Source organism: Thunnus maccoyii, chromosome 11 (assembly GCF_910596095.1).
Source record: "Thunnus maccoyii chromosome 11, fThuMac1.1, whole genome shotgun sequence".
Taxonomy (NCBI): domain Eukaryota; kingdom Metazoa; phylum Chordata; class Actinopteri; order Scombriformes; family Scombridae; genus Thunnus; species Thunnus maccoyii.
This window is the reverse complement of record NC_056543.1, coordinates 32,812,508-32,832,772: the sequence shown is the minus strand read 5'-3', so window position 1 is coordinate 32,832,772 and position 20,265 is coordinate 32,812,508. Positions and strand designations below refer to the sequence as shown.

The 20,265-nt window shown below is 39.0% G+C and overlaps 1 protein-coding gene across 7 annotated transcripts in view; it reads left to right on the top strand.

Annotated features, from left to right (window-relative positions):
* Positions 1 to 1,471: 1,471 nt before the first annotated feature.
* The window catches only part of LOC121906769 (abl interactor 2-like), a 65,473-nt gene continuing 46,679 nt past the window's right edge, over positions 1,472 to 20,265 (top strand). For 2 of the 7 annotated variants that reach the window (XM_042425851.1, XM_042425850.1), the window contains exon 1: positions 1,480 to 1,859. In XM_042425851.1, the coding sequence (XP_042281785.1) occupies positions 1,743 to 1,859 (117 nt within the window). In that variant the 5' untranslated portion in view covers positions 1,480 to 1,742. Of the gene's footprint in view, positions 1,860 to 14,975; positions 15,475 to 20,265 lie in introns of those variants that run through there. The other 5 variants (XM_042425857.1, XM_042425853.1, XM_042425852.1 and 2 more) reach the window with 5 other exon arrangements.

Genomic DNA, 20,265 nt, shown 5'->3' with positions numbered 1-20,265 from the left:
TGTACCATACCATTTCATGGCACTGCATTTGAGCAGTCAGCTTTCTCTGTGAAAGCCACAATTCAGTGGAATGTCCTAACTGATGATATGAAGAGCTTCAGTTCCATCAGTACGTTCAAAACAAAATTTAAAAATCTGCTAAGAGCTACTCAGCTCTGTGACCACTGAATCAAAATTTCATGTCATGGTCTTCTCATGAATGCAAATAATCTTGCTTTTAATTTGACAAGCGTACATTATTAATTACTAGTTGACATTGTGAGTGTATGTGATGTGCTATTGTGTGTAGGTTTGTATTTTGTATAATGTGTCCTGTGTGTTTTTTGCTTAGTACTGCTTGTTATTGTGCTGTTATATGTTTTAATTGTAAGAGACTGCAGATGAAAATTAGCTTAAGCTAACTCTGGTGCAGTACATCGAATGTTAACATTTTTGTTTAACACTGTACATGTTCCCAATAAATACAGTACAACATGATGTGAACTATACTTCCTTAATTTGTGGTCACATGGTTACTTTTGTTTATGGTTACCTAGATACAGGGGGTGGCTCATTTTACCCACTGGCTCGACTTACCCTGTTCTCCCCTACTGTCCTGATAGCTGGTTTTGTTCTGGGTTAAATTTGAAAAATTAGTTTCTTAAGACAAATCACATGGAAATATAAAAGTGCTGTTCACATTTCAACCAAATGTAGCCCAGTTTAGCCTAGATCTCTAGACGTTTGTTGACCTGCAAATCACCATGAATCCTTACTGGGAAGGTTCAGAGGTTCCCCTGCAGACATGTTTTAAGACTCAAGTATAATAATATGTGTCTGATATGGTTGGTTTTATTATGGTGTCTCGACAAAATAGTTTGGTTGTCATTCTAACTTGTTAATTCTTTAGGTTACATAATGCATATATCCCTTCATTGAAAAATTCAGTATAAATCAGTGGCAAATATTTTTCATTTCAAAATTTCTAACTGTGGGATGTCTCCTACTTCACTGAAAAGTCCATTCTCAGTGTATGTGCACTAGAGCTTCAAGTTTCCACATCACACTAGTTTTGATATCACAAATCATTCCCGTAGGTACGTGCCTTTAAGTCAGATTTAAGGTGAGCATAGGGAAACTTTGCTCTTTCTGCAGATGAATGTTAAAAACAAACTGCACACACATCATTCGAGAGAGAGCCATCCAACTAAAATAACAAGAAAAATGCAATTTTGAGTGGGACTTTAAGCATGACTTTATTTAGGAAGTATCACTATGTAAGAACAATATAATTTAAATTAATAAGTGGCTTAAATCTAGATTTTGACAGAGGGCCACAAGTTTAGATAATGCAGGACCTACTTTAGTTGTAGTTATGTAATTCAATGGTGCATAATCCTATAAAAAATATACAATTAATCAAATTGCCAAACCAACTGACCCACTCTGAACTTGAGGTGGCCTTGACGATCCGGGGCCCTTGGACAGTTGCCTGCTTTGCCCGGATGGTACCCACTTTTTAATTTATAATGATGATAAAATCGTAATCGTAATTTGAAAATCTTCTGTGTGCTTCCCCTAAAAGTCACATCTCAGATGCTCTAGGTCACTCGAGCGTGACAGAACAATTCCTTTTTTTCTTTTTTCTTTTTTTTCGTTCAGCGCGTCACAGTTTGGATTTTTCTCACAGCTCCTGAAGACAGCAGTACACATTCAGTCAGCGCGCCGAGCAGCCCTTGTTTCAGTAGTAAAACCATGTAAAGATGGCGGAGTTACAAATGCTGCTGGAAGAGGAAATTCCTGCAGGACGTAGAGCTCTACTGGACAGTTTTACTAATCTGGAAAGAGTAGCGGAGTACTGCGAAAGCAACTATGTCCAGGTACATGCTTGTATTTTATCACCCGTGTGAAAGTGGAGTGACATGTCGGCGTACTGTTAGCAGGGAGTCGGCGGTTTGAGAAGAGAGTGGTGGCATTACTGTACCATGCTCCGTTATGTAGCTATCGCATGACAGATAAAACAAGCCGAATTCAATAGAAAAGCAGACCTATCTTATGACTGAATGGCTACAGCCTCAAAGTCGATTCGGCTTACAAATATTCCACCAAACACGGTTATTCTTATGAGAATTCAACTTTTATTACTGGTTTACGCTGCACTGCGCTGCGTTTTAGTTAAAGCTGACTGTGGGGATGCCATGTGTAATTAAGTTAACGTAGTGAGCTAGTTTTAAAAGTTGTCGTTTTACTAACCTGAGTTTTTAATTGGGTTATTGCATACGTGGCGAATTAAACAGCGATTTGTGTTATTTTTAAAAGGCCTTCAAGCATCTTCTATCAGCTGTGTGTCATTTACAGATAGGCATAGAATTTTTACACGGAGATGTTTTTATTCTCCCAATTAACCTAACTGTTAGCGTATTGATTAGTATAACGCAAAGGATAGTTTGTATCATAAATCACTGACGGAAGAAACTGAGCTGCACTAACAAAACGATGCTGTTTTAACAAGGCATTGTTGTAATGTTTCCTTAAAATCTTAATTTCAGTGAAGTCAGTGAGATGATTTCTCCTCTTTCAACATTTCTCTATTTATTATTTTTTCCTTCCTATGTTTAATATTATATATATATTTGTATATATATCATATAAGTAAGGTTTTATTACTATTATTATGAAGATGTCGTAAGTCTGGTTTCACACCAGTCAGTGGAAAGGTATGGATGTGTACTTGGCATGCAAAACATTCATTTTTGGTGGAAATGAAAGATGATCACTTTACTGATAATTAAAGATGAATTAATAAGTGGTTCCAGATGGAATCCAGATGAAATTATCCAAACTTAACAAAGCAGAATTAGTACAGGAGGATGCTAATGAGAGTTAAATTTGGCTGAAGGGCTGTGTGATATAACCAAAAATACATTATGAGTACCTTTACATATTTACCTTGACAATGATAAATTAATGATCACTTTATAAAGGTTAAGATGTACATTTTAAACAGTTGGATTTAATGCTCTGTCATGTTATTGGCACATTCAGATTAAGTGTTCAATCATTTAGTCTGTAAAATGTAAGACCATAGCAAAGGATGCCCATCACAAGTTCCCAGAACCAAAGGTGAGGTCCTCAAGTTGTTCTTTTTTTATTTTTTTGCCAGACCAACAGTTTTAATATTTTAAGATACTCATTAAGATACTTTTTTTTTTACAATGTTGAACAGAGTAAACCAGCAAATGCTCACGTTTCAAAAGCTGGAAAAGCAGCAAATATTTGGCATATTTTGCTTGATAAATAACTTAAACTATGAGTTGATTGAATATTCTATGTGGGCAGGCAAGGCTGTTATGAAGTGTTTTTCCTCAGTTGGCTCTGAACACACACCTGTTAAGTGCCAGAGACAAACTGCTTAAAAGATTTGTTTTCATATTTGTCAAATTTCAGAAGCTGTGTGTGTGTGTGTGTGTGTGTGTGTGTGTGTGTGTGTGTGTGTGTGTGTGTTTGTGTGCATGTGTGTGTGTGTGTGTGTGTGTGTGTGTGTGTGTGTGTGCGCGCGCGTGTGTGCACGCGCATGCATGCATGCTTGAGTGTGAGTTTTGCTGTCAATCAACAAGATAAGACGTATCAACGGTCTCCTTTTAGAGCCTTTAAAGGACAGGTTCACAATTTTTCAAGTGTGTCTTAAAACAACAGTCATGTGTCCATATGAACACTGAAAGTGGTTTTCCTTGCTGTAATTATTCCTCCTGTTCATACTGGCTATTAAAAGATTTGCTTTCAACATAAGTGGAAAAAAAAAGTTTGATGCAGTATGATGTTGGAATCAGAGATGTGGCGCTACTGTTATGAGGCTGAATATCGTGTTGTGGAATTGGACACAGCAGTATGGAGGAGGAAGCAACCACCGGAGCTACATTACAGCCACAGCTAAAAGACGGGTGCTGTGGCTGGAGTAGCTTTGCAGCATCAACCGGTACCTGGAGATGACTGTCAAACTTTGCGCTGCTTTTGTAAACCTGACTTTGTTTTCTCAAAGAATACTATATCAGACTTTGCCAACTCTGAATACAGAACAGCACAACTGTAATTTATGTGGCTGTGTTCAGCTTGAGCACAATCAGGTCCCGATTCCTTGTCATCCATAGCAATAAAAGATGCGGCATTTGGTGATAGTTTTTAGTTTTTCAACACTTTGTCCATGATGGTTTCCCAAACCAAGCTGAAATGGAGACTGCAGACTCAGAGGTTTTGTTTGACTGTCCACTGATGTGCTCTGGCAGCATTCTGGCTTGTGTACAGCTCTCTGTACATTTGCAATAATCCGCATACCTAACTCCAGCACGCCATTTGTTTTTATGATCCTTGCACACCGGTATATATATATATATATATATATATATATATATATATATAAAACAGGACTAGATGAGGAAAAACATTTTGGAAATGAAAATAAGACTATGTACAGAGGTTTAATGCTGCTCAATTCTAACTTTGTCTCTGCTAACCGGCCACGGGCAGTACATTCTGGTTGTTGTAGGATTTCCACCATTAGGTAACGTTCAGATCGAGAACTACTCTGCATTAAAACAGTACAGGGGCTACAATGATGGGGGCATGTTGTTTAAGGTACCAGTGAGTGAAATACAATCCAGGAAGTTGAGTTAGAGGTACAGATTAATGCATTTAAAGGCTTAATAGAAGCCAAAACACCATATAGAAGTTTGTAATACTCACAGACAGGATTTTACAACTTTGGAAAGTTATCACTGCGGCAACCTTTTTAAATTTCTTTGCAACAATCACAAGGTAAACAGTCGAATACGGCGTTCGTGTTACAAAGTATTCAACCGGGAATGTGTGCTTGCATGTATGTGATTGGCCAACACAGTGCCTTGCCAGATGACTTTGGGTTGCGTAGCGGGAAAAGTTGAGAATGTGCGTTAATGCACTGCCCCCATTCAAATGAATGGGAGAGCTGCATATTTTCACGCACTGCTGTTTTCGCTCTGAAGACAGCCTTAGAGGGACAGGGGAATCTACAGCCTTTTTCTCACTTTTCTATGGTCATATGGTACCAATTCCAAGTCCTCCCATTTACAAAGTTGAAATTCCTTTTTAAGCAACAATAGGGCTGAACAATTAGAAGAAAATATCTCATTGCAATTTTATTTTGACCAATATAATATATGATTGTGATTTTGTAAATTGTATTGTTTTTTTTTTTTTAATAAATTGTATTATTTATTTTATTTATTAATAATACTACAGGCCTGTAATTATGGTCCTCATAGTTTTAAACTAGATATAATTATACCAATTAAACCTATCTTGTTTCTACATTAAAAGTTTTTTTAACCAGTCAATTAGCAAAAAGTCAACTTTACTTTGTTTTACATAGAAAAATGGACCAGTTTAGGTCACATTTATTAAGATATTACATTCATGGTATACTTAACATTATTCAGTAATATTGAAGTATAATCATTACGTTCAAAAATAGTATTACATTTATCGATAACAGCTACATATTTGGCCATCATAGTAATAGTGACAAACTGCTGGTAAATCACTTTTGACAAAGTTTTGATATCAGTCTGATGAAATCTAATGCTACGGTTGATTGATCTGCTTTTGTAGCTACTTAAGCTAACGTTAGCTCCAGACCTAATTGCGATTTCAATGTAAAACAATGAATTGTTCATCCCTTTGCAATAATGAGTATCTCTGGTTCTCACAATGGTTAATTCAACAGTCTTTTTTCCATAGTTGCTTCTGTATGCCCCTTTTCTTTCTTTCCTTTCTTTTCTTTATTCCCTCTTCATTTCTCAATTTCCATACATCTTTATTTTCTTCTTTCATTTCTCTTTCTCCTTTCTTCCATTCTTTTCTCCCTATGCTTTGTTGAATTGTCCTTTTTAAAGTGTTTCCTTTTTCCTCTTTTTCCTTGCTTGCATCCTTTCATCCTTCCTCTCTACCTTTTCTTTTATTGAAATGACTCATAACACTCTTTTTTGCCTTAATGAGCAATAACTTTCTCCTCTCAACAATCACATACTGTCTTCTTGTGTTTCTAGTTCATTAGACTGTTCGTCCAAACTGGGCTAACTGGGCTAACTCAGTACCCACTTGATGGCCTACTTTTCCGCTGCCAGCAGATGATGTGAGTTGTTACATAATCCAGTCGTGATGCTGATCCTGTTTTATGGGCTAAATATTTGGATTCAATATTTGGACCCATGTTAAGTCCTACTTGGCCCCCCCCCCCCCCCCCCCATGGGCAAAGTGGCCACAAGTGACTATCTCGGTTAAATCTGTCTGGATTTATTTAACCCAAGGCAGCTGCTTTTCATTATACTGTTTTTCATATTTTTAATTAGATGAACAGAAAATATAGAAAATGAGCATGTCTCTCATAGTTAGACCTGAAACAAATGAGGGAATCCTATTTGAAGTATACTCTTTATTACTATTCACTGGCATGTGATGAGCGTCATTTGTCATTATTTTTGCATTACGTTAGCATATACATAGATGTTGGCAAAGTACTGAACTCACTACACACAGCACGCCAGTACTAGCATTACAGCAGTGAGATTGGTCTTCACTGCTGGAGATATAACATGAGTAACAACCCTCTTCCCTCTTACTCCACAACACACCGACCCCCCTTTGCTTTACTGAAGACATTTAGCCAGCTATGTTGGTCAGTAAATTACACTTTCATTATTCACATACATGCAGAAGTGATTTTTTTTGTCTGCTACAACACACACACACAAACACACACACACACACACATATATATATATATAATTACCTAGCTCTGCATTAATTTGAAAGAATACTGGTATAGTTAAATCTTTGCATAAAGCAATAACGTGTCTTTCTATCATAGTCAGAGCAGATGGTCACACTGAGCCTGATAGCAGCTGGCTACACAACACAAGAGCCACAGACTTTGCTGTTGCTATTTGCCGTTTTGGGATATTCTGTACACATCATCTATTGCATGTCTGTCTGTTCTGGAAGAGGGAACCGTCCTCTGTTGCTCTTTCTGAAGTTTCTTCAATTTGTTTCCTGGTGAAATGTTCTCCCTTATCTGAACTGTGCTTTGTGATATTGAGCTGTATATTATAAAATTGGCTTGACTTGACAGACTCTGAACAACAACCCATATCAGCTTTCCTGCTAATGTCTCCTGCTTATTCAATTTATAAACATGAACATAACTTCTTCTTCTATCTTTTCTTTCTTAAGGAGGTTTTAGATAGTTTTATCTATGATGTACTGGACATTGTAAACTGCTCACTAGAGACAGGCATCTTCCCAAATACACTCAAAACAGCTTTTGTCAGGCCTTTACTCAAAAAGCACACTCTTGACCCTTCTGTTTTGAGTAATTTTAGGCCCATTTTACACCTGCCTTTTCTAGGTAAGATTTTAGAAAAGGCTGTGTTAAAACAGTTGGACGCATTCCTGCAAAAAAAATGAGATCCATGAAATATTTCAGTCTGGCTTTAGAAGAGGTCATAGTACCGAGACAGCACTTATAAAAGTAACAAATTATCTCAGAGTGAGTGCAGATAATAAAAACGTTTCAGTCCTTGTGCTTCTTGATTTAAGTGCTTAAATCACAGTCAACCATGAGATACTCTTACACAGACTGGAAAGTTTGATTGGGCTCTCTGGAACCGCGCTGAACTGGTTCAAGACTTACCTCACTGGCAGAAGCTATTTTGTCAGCCTTTGTGAACATGTCTCCAACAAGCATGACATTCTCTTTGGTGTTCCTCAGGGTTCAATTCTTGGTCCACTACTGTTCTCCCTGTATATGCTCATGTTCATGCAAGCTTGGAAATCTGGCTTTACAGATAAAACTAGAAGCAAAAAACTTGGGTGTTATCCTTGACTTTGAATTGAATTTTAAAAGTCATGTCCACAACGTTACAAAGACAGCTTTTTATCATTTAAGAAACATTGCAAGAGTCAGACCCGACCTTACTTTGGAAGATGCCAAGAAACTCACTCATGCCTTTGTTTTTTCACACTTAGGCTACCGGTAAACTATGCTGTGTTGTCTTTGACCTTTTTTTTTTGGATGCGCAGAAATAGGCGGCTGTGGAGAAAAAAAAATAGAGAGAATCACTGATCCTACTTTTGATGTCAAAGGTCAAGACTGAACGCTCATTTTGATCGATTTTTCATTTAAAATCGAAATTGTGACGCTTCTAGTGGAAACTATTATTGAAACAGTTTGGTTGTGCCGCAGTGGAAAAGGAGGAAGACAGAGTGGAAAGGAGTCAGGACACCTGCTCATTTATGGTTGCTCAGACCTGGTTCTTATGATGTGTTGTTCAATCACGTTGGAAATCAAATGTGTTTATAGTTCGGAAAGGATTCACTCAAAGCTGACCGTCACAGAGAGGAGAGGCGAGAGACAATATTGTTTAATTATGAGGATAACGACACATATTTTAATAATAACAACTGCAGCTACACTACATGAGCATGGGTAACCAGGGTACCTTAGCTAAGCTGGCGAGCATACATCCGTGAGCATGCTACCCACATGCTACTGCTAAGTGGTGCACTGCCAAAATGTTCTAGGTGGAACTCAAGTGCTAGAATTATTGTCAGAGTAAGTGGATTATTAAACTATTTTGACAGTAATTGTTTGGGTCACGGAGTATACTGAACTGAGAAAAGTCATGAACCGAACCGAACATTCTGTACTGAATGATTTGGGACAAATACACAAACCGTTACACCCCTACTGGACAGGGTTTGTTGGACTATTTGCTTTGACAAAAAAGTCAATGTAAAAATAGCAAACATCTCCTAATGTTATAAAAGCTGGTAAATTGATGTGAAACCGAGGGAAGTGAAGCAAGAAAACTCTGCATCCATTAATCAACATTCATTTTTCATAAATCCCAACTTGGGATTTAAATTTGTGCCTTTTCTTCAGTGAAGCCTCTGAGCCGGCCTGTACTGAGCATGCACCAATCTCCCTGCCCCCCACAGTCACGTCCTGCGTTGTTCCCTCTGGGTCCTCCACAGCTGGTACCGGTTAGTTGTCAGCAGAGGTAGTCGTAATGTAACTCGACCTCCTGCTGCTCATTGAAAACACATGGTACCGCTGCAGAGGCTTGACGTCGATGCTGGTTGTGTGTGTGTGTGTGTGTGTGTGTGTGTGCGTGCGCGCGCGTGTGTGTGTGTGTTTTGTGTTGGAAACGATTGGTTTTCCAGTTGAAGGAGTATCAGCCTCCACCGTCAGTGTTGGTGCCAGGAACAGCTCCTGCGGGGGCGAAACAGGCTGAGCATTTGGAAAGATGGGTTTGTGATCAGAAGCTTGGCAGTTTCAAACCAGAGCAGGAAATGTGTGCAAGCTTACATGATTTCACAGCAAAACTCCCTTATAAAAGAGTACTCCAACAACTTAGAACTGCTCTTCTATAACATTGTTGGACTCACAATGGTCAGTCTTTTAATAAAAAGATCAAAATTGATGCAGCAGAACGAGTGATTTCATCTTTGTATTTCACATATTCTTCTTCCTTGGCAAAGCTCATTCATTTGGAGATTTGGGTGTGTTATGCTAGTATCAGCTAATGTAATGTGCAACTAGCCTCAGAGATGAACAGAGATTTTTTTTCATTCCCAAAAGGCCTTTATATAACTTTTCTCACATATGCTGTATTAAACACCTGTATACAGATTTTAATGTGTAAAATCAGTGTAGTTCGCATTTAATGTTCTTACTCTGTTCTATGATATTCAGCTCATTCAGCAGTATTTTTTAGTAACCCCAGCAACACCAGTTGGCAAATGCACTTTCACTCAACCTAAAGTAATTTTGTGCATTTCCCAGAATACCTTTCAACAGGAACCAGAGAAGTGATTAATCAATTAATCAATCATGTTGATTTCCAACCATTTTGATAAGTGATTACTCATTTAAGTCATTTATATAGGCAAACACCCAACATTATCTGATTCCAGCTTCTCAAATGTTAGGATTTGCTGCTCTCCTCTGTTTAAGCCAAAGTGTACCCACACCACCGACATGCTATCTCTTCTCTGTGCCAGCATTACTCATTGGCACCAGTTGAAATATAACCTAACCTTGGTGGGTTTGTACACCACCTGTATGGCTTATGTTCCGTCTGCTTGTGTAATAGACTGCTGCTTCTGAATCGTGCAGTCAAATATTCCTGCTTCAGCCTCCAGACTGTGGTTGAGAAGCACAGGGGAGACTCCATCACTGCTCCAGACCAAATGTGTGGCCAACTTAACTATATACTCAGCTGCTGGTAGAGATGGGGTTCGATAGCCTTTCATCAAATTCAAATCCTGTATCAAATCCACTTATTGAATCAGAATCCTTTTGAATACCTTATCGAATCTGATCAGGTTTACCTTTCAACATTTGTGTGTAATTAAAGTACACACAAAATGAATTACAACTCAAAGACATCTGATCATCTTTTGTTGGTTGAGAAGCAGTAACACAACAGTTTTGAAAGTTCACAATCTGAAAATGAGCTGAGCAGCAGAATATATGAAATGACATGATATATATATATCTGAATTATAGACTACTGTACTTCACTAGCAACTTACTCCAAATACTGAAGCTCCTGATTCACAACTATGAATCTAATCGGATTCAAACACACAGCGGCCATACAGTGGTGGCACAGGGTGATGTGTCTTCTCACTTACTTTGTCTGAATACAGACAGCAGCTGCAGAGAGCACATTAACCAGAGAACTTTTTATTTTAGCCGTTAGAGAATTAACATTGATTATATAGCTGATCTAATCTGCAGCTGCTGATGTTTGTCATTGTAAGCAGAGATTCAGATAAACATGAGAAGCTGCCATCTACAATATATGTTTTCTGTTGATCTTTCCTAATAAAAATTGAGGAGAGATAAAAGTTTGATAAGATTCATTAGTGTCGGAGCTTCACGACCTGAGTATATTGCCGACTGGGAATCAGATCCAAAATGAAACCAACAATGGAAACACATCCCTAGCTGCTGGTACTCTCACCTGCTTCAGCTGGGAATCAGACCGCAAACAGCAAAACAATAAAGTACGATACAGGAGGTCCACTTGGAGTAACAAATTGCTAAGTTTAAAGGCTGAAAGGTAGGGTTTTACAACTGTTGAACATTATCACAACAGCAACTATCTTTATTTCATCACGATTATCACAAGTTAACAGTAGAGAAATACAGCTTTCATGTTACAGAGTAATCCACCAGGAATGTGCACTTGCATGTATGTGATAGTTCAACACAGGGCCTTGCCAGTTGACGTCACGTTGTGTTTTTTTGGCAGATGACCCTGCATTGTTTTGCTGGAGCTCTCTGCATTGGCACCCCCATTGCATCGGTGGGCTGCCTTTATTGAAATGAATGAGAGAGCTGCGTTTTTTTTACACAGGACTAATGTTGGTTTGAACGTGGCCTTAGACTTTAGACTGGGCACTTGTAGTTAAAAACATAGCCACAAACTACCTTGTGGAATTGTGGAATTAGGTCAGTTAGCAATTAATAATTTCTATGAATGTTCAATGAATCTAACATCAGCTGTCTGTTTAAAAAAAAAAAAGCAGTGTGTCCCTTAGCAGTTATAATCATCTTGTTTGTTCTGTCTGCATGAAGACAACATAGATAATAATAATAATAATGTTGTCCCAAGAACAATGGGAGAAAACTGTGATCTCCATTCTGAGTAGAAAAATTTGTGATTCTCATTTTGACCAGAATCATGCAACCTCGCAAGCACACACATTCTGACAGTAGCTGTTTCTATTCATCTATTTTTATGCCAGGGTTTTCCCTGCATATCTAACTCAAAGGCCTTTGTTGAAAATCCTGGCATGTGATGTTGACGGAACGAAAAAGGTGAAACTCAACTGCGAGGGCAGCGCAGCATCCGGACAGTCTACATGGAGCACACTCTAGAGATAGAGTTCATCTTCAAAAAATGCAGCAGTTGCAAGCATTTTTGGATTTAATGACTAAATAATTACTAACGTTAGTGGACTCTGAGGTAAAGAAAATAACTCAGCGTGTTGTACAATGATGGCTGTCCACCGTTGTACAAGAGCTAACAGTTGAGCAGAGAGGCTGCTCTTCCCTGGCTGGAGACATGATGTTAATAACAACACAGCAGAGCACTCCGCCTCCCTCTCATTTTGTTATTCTATACAGGGACTGTAAGATGCTTTCAAATTAATTAATTAATTAATTAACACAGTTACTTTTTTAAAATGAAAAGGCTGCGGACCATTTATCTTATCTGTCAGCTATGTTTCATATTGTATTTGAGTGGAATAAGGACACCAGTGAATGGTTTGGCTACCAGTATACTGGAGCAAGAGACTAAAAATGGTTCTCCCTTTTCTATGCATTCAATCGATTCTGAATCGAATCGGCAGTCAAGCATCATGATAGTATTGAATGGAGAGATAAGCACATTGTCCCAGGTCTACAAAATAAACACTGTCATTTGTCACAACCTTTGTTTTTCATCTTAAGTTCCATCATTGGATAAAATTGAAATCCCTATGGACACATTTGACTGTCAAATCATGATTTTTTTCACTTAAGCACACAACATTCTAAAGGTGTGTGCACCGCACCAAGCAGACCCTGTATGCACATTTTGAAGTATTGCATTAGAAAAGCTTAATGGAAACCTTTTCCTCTGCATTCACCGTCACTTTTCTGCCACTCGCTCTCTCATTCAACCACTCACTCACCTGCTATGTCACATTTTACACACTGCTGTATTCCTTAAAAAAGAGCTACGCTACCAAGAGTTTCCAAGGCAACGACACAGAGGTTAACTCACGTTTTGGAACAGCGCTGTACAGAGGCTCCCAAACTCTATTGATTTCTGAATGAATGGATATTTGGCGTTATTTTTGGCATTAAAAAATATTTTTTTGGGGCCTGGTGAGGGTTCTGGTTGTGTGCCATTATAGGGGAAACACTGCCTCTCTCCATTTTACTCTGGTCAAGACAATATAACTATTTGTTTTGTTTCCGGTTGGCAACCTCTACTTCTTCTACTCTGTTTACTGGCAGATTATTTAATTCTGTACCGCCATCTTCTGATGAAACTATGCGTTGTGTAGCCTAGTTTATTCGCTCAAACCAGTTGATAGAAACACACCTAATTCACATTTTCCTTTTTGCGACATTTCAAAAGTTTTCTTACAATTCTCTTGTGAATCTAGTGGAGACACGGCTAGTGTGATGTGATTGTGTTTTACTCTCAGGTGCTTTAAAGGGTAGGCCACCAATGAAAGCCTGTCTGAATAAATGAATTTACCAAACATACAGATATGGCTGAAACTGGATCAATGAGACCTTCATTATGGCAGTTTCATTTTCAGTTTATTGCACAGTCCTAGTGTAGATATAGGTCTTTATGTTTCCTTGTCTTCCACAGATGTGACTGTTGAACATTTTTGCTAAATGGTGACTGGAGAAGTTAGAAAGTCTTGCTCCTTGATGCAGAGAGACACTTACCAAAAATGTTTTACTGTTGATGTTTTAAACTGCTGAAACATGTTCTGCTTGGGATTTGCCCTTTAATTAAAATATCAGCACTATTTAAGCATTTCATTTCTCTTATAAAGTTAGCTGTATTAGAAGTTTAAACACCTCCTGTTACCCACACACACACACACACACACACACACACACACACACACACACACACAAAGAAGAGAGGGACTTGTCCTTGTAAGGTAAAAGCAGGCTGTTGGCCGTTGGTGGCCGTCTTCCTTGCTGAGAGAAGGTACAAACAGACCTCTGTGTGTGTGTGTGTGTGTGTGTGTGTGTGTGTGCGTGCGTATGTGCATGTGTGTGAATGCGTGTGTGTGTGTGTTTTAGCTGTTTTAGATGAGTGGCTCAGAATTGGGTATAGGATCTGGTTCTAAGCCACAGAGAATGACACACAAAGAGTTATGAGGTGTATGTGTACCTTACTTTAACACACACACAAAGTCCCATCTGTCACACATGGTAAATAAAGATCTGTAAGTCTGTCATTTTTAGATATAGAAAATACAGACACAGGTCTGGTTGTACCTCTCAGTGTGTGAGACAGTTAACAAGTTTTTTTTCTTGACACAATTTTTTATTTACCAATTCTTTAATGGTTGGTGTCTTTTTATGTACGTGAAATACAAAAGTATACAAAATCTGAAACAAACCTTTCAAAACATCTGTGTTTGCTATTCAGGGTTAATATTTCCTAGTATACTGAAGTGCATAAATACAGCACTTCTTCTGTCTGTGTGATCTGTCCACCGTGTGCTGCACTGACATTATGTCTACACAGGCTGTGCAGTAAAAGGACAATGCTCCAGCGTGAGTTATCCATCTGTTTCTACACAAGATGCATTCAGGTACGGTATATAATAGTGTAGGTCACCTGTATTTTGACAGCATTCAGAGCCCAACACACGTACTGTACTTATAGTAAAATGGAAGACAATAGACTTTACACATAGAAATACACTCCGGGCTGTGTAATGTGAGCCATATTTGTTCTGTCAGACGTGTCTGAGATGTAGGATTGAAAAGATACTTAATTAATCCCAAAGGGAAATTAAAATGTTACAGCAGCCAACAATCAGGTAGAAAAAATGAGGTAAAAAGGTAAAAAACAAATGCAATTAAAGGCTAAATTATATACAATAACTAAACAGACTCACTCAAATGTAAAAAAAAAACTGAATAGAACAGAAAGAATAAAATGGTAGTAAGGTACATGATTGTTCATAGACGTCAGAATTGAGTTTACTAAATGTAGATTCATATAGATCATCTACACATGATAACGGTATATACAGACAGTACCCCAAAGGTTATCAGAATATGAATCTGAAATACAACAGATGTCATGGACAATGTAGTAATAAACTAAAAGTCTGTCTTCACTGTCCCGACACAGAGGAGAATCGTTGAACAGACTGATGGCAGTTGGCAGGATGACTTCCTGTTGCATTCCTTGTCACAGCGGAACTGAAGAAGCCTCTAAGTGAAAGTGCTCTGTCGTTTGACCAGCAGGTCATTGAGTTTGTGCCACATCCTCTTCTCCACAACCAGTGTCAGTGTGTCCAGAGGAGTCCCCAACACAGATCCAGCCTTCCTGATCAATTTGCTCAGCTTGTTAGTGTCCCTGGCTCTGATGCTGTTGCCCCCGCAGATAGCAGCGAAGAATATTGCACTTGCCTCAACAGACTGGTAGAAGATTTGCACCTAAGCTTCTTTAAGAAGTAGAGTCTGCTCTGTCCCTTCCTGTAGACAGCCTCTGTGTTGCATTCACAGTCCAGTCTGTTGTCAAGGTGGACTCCAGGCTCCATCTCCTTGTCCATGACAGGTTCTCTGTGATGCTGATACCCAGGAACTTAAAACTGTTCACCTGCTCCACCTCAGCTCCACTGATGTAGACAGCGGTGTGTGTCTTTGCCTCCTTCTTTGTAACATCAACAATCAGCTCCTTGGTTTTGTTGACACTGAAGATGGTGGCAAACTTCACAACAGAGTTGTCTCCATGTTGGTTGCAGTCATGTTGTTTGAAATCATCTGCTGGATTTCAAACAACAATGAGAGTTCATATCGGGAGGAAATCAACAATCATACAGAATGGTGCAGAGAGAACAACAAAATGTCAACAAAACCAAGGAGCTGATTGTTGATTTTAGAAAAAAAAAAAAGGATTATGGTAACATCTTGAGGTTTGGCAGCAGAATTTGCCATCACACCTTTAGGTGGTTGTGAGTTTATTCCATGTTGATGTTGGCTTGTTTGTACTGGCATAATAATCCAGAAAAAAAATAACAGTTGGAACACGACTAGTAGACCTAAGTCTGTTTTTAACAATAACAATAAAAAAGAGGTCAGAGGAATCAGAGCGTGCATAGGATTGTATCTGCGTCTGATCTCATTCATGTACATGAACATCACACATTTAGTTGGAACTGGAAAAAAAAACAGCAACAGCAGTAATGTGCTTATGCTGTGTGCATTCGTGTGTGTGTGTGTGTGTGTGTGTGTGTGTGTGTGTGTGTGCTGTCCTCAGGCCAGAGGAGGCAGCCCTCCAACTAGGTCAACACTAACAGGACATCAGATGGCTGATGGGGAAGATGGAGAGAAAAAGAGGAGATATTAAGATGATATGATAAAGATCGGGAGATGAAAGGGAAAAAGAGATGGTGGAGAAAAACTGGAAGGAACAGACAGAGAGGGAAGGATAAAAAACAAGTGGGACAGAAGAGAAACAGAGTCAGAAGGGAGGAGGATGACAGTGGAGGTGAGAAAGAGACTGAGTTGAAAAGATTAGACAGAAAGGAGGATGGAAAGAGGGTAGGACTAAAAAGATTTATGGTTCTTTATCAAGATGTTTCTGTACGTGTGTGTGTGTGAGAGAGAGAGAGAGAGAGAGAGAGAGAGAGAGAGAGAGAGAGAGGCCCTGTTTACACCTGGTATCACAAGTGGACAGCTTTAAGTATGTCTGTTTACACCTGGCATTAACATGCATCTCCACATGTGTCTTGAGTGACCACTTGTGATTAGATCTCAGATCTCTATTCAAATAAACATGCACATCATTTCCGTTCACAAAGACCAAATTCATTGGTTATTAACCGGCGAGAGAACTGGGTTGCCGCGAGAGAGAGAGAGAGAGAGAGAGAGAGTTGCAGCGATCTCCCCGCTCTCTCTCCACTGAGAAGCTGTGCGCATTTACGCACGAGACACAGCAGCATAAATTCATTGATTGAAGTTGACACGCAGACAGGATCGGTCAGGATCTAATGTTAATAATACACATCCAATACGTTAGCCGCTACACACACACAGTCCAGGTTCATACAGTTTGGAGATAAGCAGTCACCCTCCTGATAAATCCTGAGCTCATTGTGTCGAGCAGCACAGCAAAACTAAAAACTGTCGTTATCAAGTTGACAGGAAAGAAGAAACTATCCAGCAACGTTTAGCTTCTGAAATATTTTTTTAGACAGACAAGCAAAAAACAAGTTTGTTTCTGGTTTTGGTTTAATTACTATTCTAACTGTAGATTTGAAGAGGGAAACGGGTTAGGGGAACGGGAAAAACGGGAAAAAACGGGAGGTGGATGACGTTTTTTAATTCACATGAAAAGCAAATTAATTTGTTTATCCTGTTATCAAATCAGTTGAACACAGCTTTGGACCCCGAGGCAGCAATGCAATTCCCTGCCTAGTCTTCTGGAAAATAGAGGACGTCAGCTGAGTAGATGGTCCTTCAATGTGGTCCAGGATGCATTGCGTTTACACTACTAATGAATGTGGTCACATGTGGCTCAGACCACCTCCGAATGTGATCGGATCACCCAAGACGCATGTTAATACCAGGTGTAAACAGGGCCAGAAAGAGAGAGCGAATGAGACCTTCTCCATAGCAACCAGATGATGTACAGCACTTGACTGATCTAAGCTTCATCTGCAGAAGTATTTTGTGAATAATTCACAAACTCATCACCCATAGACCAACATCACCAAAGTCCAGCACTAGCTAACCAGCCGGCCAACTGATGTAAAAGTTAACCAGCACTTGGGTAATTATAATTATGTTTTAATAAGTATCAAAATATATGTACGGTAAGACTTCAAAGATACATTGGTAATACATCATCCATGAGCCGAATAACCACTTAAGAAAATCAAAAACTAGAACAGAGTTATAATCAGTTAATAAATAAATATCAAAGCTGAGTAGTATTAAAATAACGGCAACGTATTCTTTAACACTATGTGTATTTATACACCTGGTATCCAGATTGTGATACATCAGATGCATGGTAAAATGCATCATAATATACAGCAGGGAAAATCAGTGAATTAAAGAGTGCAGATTTCTTTCTGTGTACTGCTCATGGAAGCTACTTGTCATTAGCCAGCCTGTTGAAAACAGCAAGCCTGCTGACAGGACAGTTGGCTCTGAGAACAGTGATGGCGTAACGGAGGTTTGACTGCGTCGGTGTGGATTGAACTGATGGACGCTTGTTTTCCAAGCTCTAATTTTGTGTCCCTGTGTTAATTTCTCAGTTATCTCTTGGTCAGTTATCTTTTGGTTTATGTGTCAAAATGTGATTTCGGGTGACTACCTAACCCTGCCCATCATAAAAAAAAGCAAACGTCAACGTTGGCTCGTGGGTCATAGTAGCTCAGAGGGCTGTGTTTGGATTTCATTTTGGAAGAACTTTCCAAAAGAGTGTGGTTGAGGTCTAATTAATGCATTTCTCCCTCCTCCTCCTTGTGTGACATTAGCTCTGCACGAAAAAACACAGCCCTCTCATTAATTTGAACGGGGGCAGTGTGTTGACGCAGAAGGGGCACAATACAGGGTACATGCCATGCAAACACACATCTCTAGTAGATTATTTTGTAACATGAATCGCATATTTCTGCTGTTTACCTCGTGATTGTCACCATGAAAGACAAAATAGTCACCACCGTGATATTTTCCTTAAGTCATGAAATCCTGTCTGTGATCCACTTTAACTGACACTTCACTGTGACTTTAAGTAGCGCTTACACACTGCTGACATCTCCCCTCTGCTGGGAATTCGGAGTTAGTGTTTAAGCTGCTGACACTACCTCAGCAGTCACGGCCAATCAGAATGGAGTTTTTTCTTTAATTGAAGAGATTTTATAGCTTAAATTGTATGAGAATGTGAAAGTGGGGCTCTGATCACTTAGACCAATGACGCCAACTCTGTGTTGTCTGTTATATTTTTGTGTGTAAGTATGTATCGTGTGTGTGTGTGTGTGTGTGTGTGTGTATGGGTGAGAGAGACACAGATGGGTGTCAGAGTGTTTCTTGTCAACCTCAGGCATGAATGAGTTTGCACTGACCTACATCATGCTTCAGCAGACACACACACACACACACATACACATACATTTGCATAGTGCGTCTCCCTACACTGGCCTTCCTGTACTATGTACACTTACAGTATATACATGTGCACAAACACAAATAAATGTACTAGTACCCTCACACACACACACAGTCTTGCAAAAACACACACACACACACACACACGCACACACACAGTGTGTCTCTACTGGTAAAATGCTGAATGTGACATTACAGCACAAATCACAAGAATATGCTGTGTGTGTGTGTGTGTGTGTGTTTGTGTGTTTGTGTTTGTGTGTGTGTCTCGCCTCCAGAGGTCAATCACAGGTCGACATTCTGATCAAATACACACACACACACACACACACAAACACCTCCTGTGTGTAATGTACAGTGAGCACTCTGTATCTATGTCTATTAGCTTTACACTCGCATCTATTAACTTTGCAATGCAGGGCATTAAAGAGGGGCAATAATTTAATTAGGACTGCTAAGTTGATGTCTGTATTACCTTCTGTCTCAGCCCAGTGTAAAATAAATGAAGACAATGTATCATGTTTGACTGAAAAAACAGAAGGCTGCACCAACGGAAATCATGTAGAGAGTTGAAGAAAAACTGGAACTTTTAGATTCTGTTCCAGAAGTAAAAAAAAAAACACAAATTAAACAATCTAAAAATCCAGCCTTGGAACATACTGTAAACTTATCAACAAAGCAGTATGTCATGTAGTTCACTGCATGTTAGGGGTGCAACAGATCACACAACCACGGTTCAGATCATATTACGGTTTTAAGTCACAGATTGGATAATTTTTCATATTAAAAAAAAGGGGGCATGGGGGCAAATATAACTTTGCTTTCCATTTATTCTGTAAAACACTCTTAAAGCAAGGAACTTTTGCCCATGGTCTTAAATGAAAACAACATTCAAGATGTCCAATGTTAATAATATATATTAAAATATATAAGATACTCAATTGTTAATTAAATTGCAATATGAGGCATGATACCATCTTCTTTTAAACATGGTAGTGAATGAACCAATAGCCTGTGTCCACATCATCAAAACTTGATGATAACTTACAAACATGAACACATGTCTTGTTATACAGCTCAGCTTGTTGAATGAGCCACCAAACAAACATTCACCGGGGAAAAGTGCACCGCTAACATCAGTTGCAGCTAGATAGCTAATTAGCTGCTTCAGCACATTAAAAATGAAGCCAATGCAGAAGTGCCAAATGCAGTTCCTTGAATGGCCACTTGAGGCTGGCTCCAAAAGCGAGTCAATCCCCATAGACCCCCATATTAAAATGCCCAACTTTACAGCAGAAATAAACATG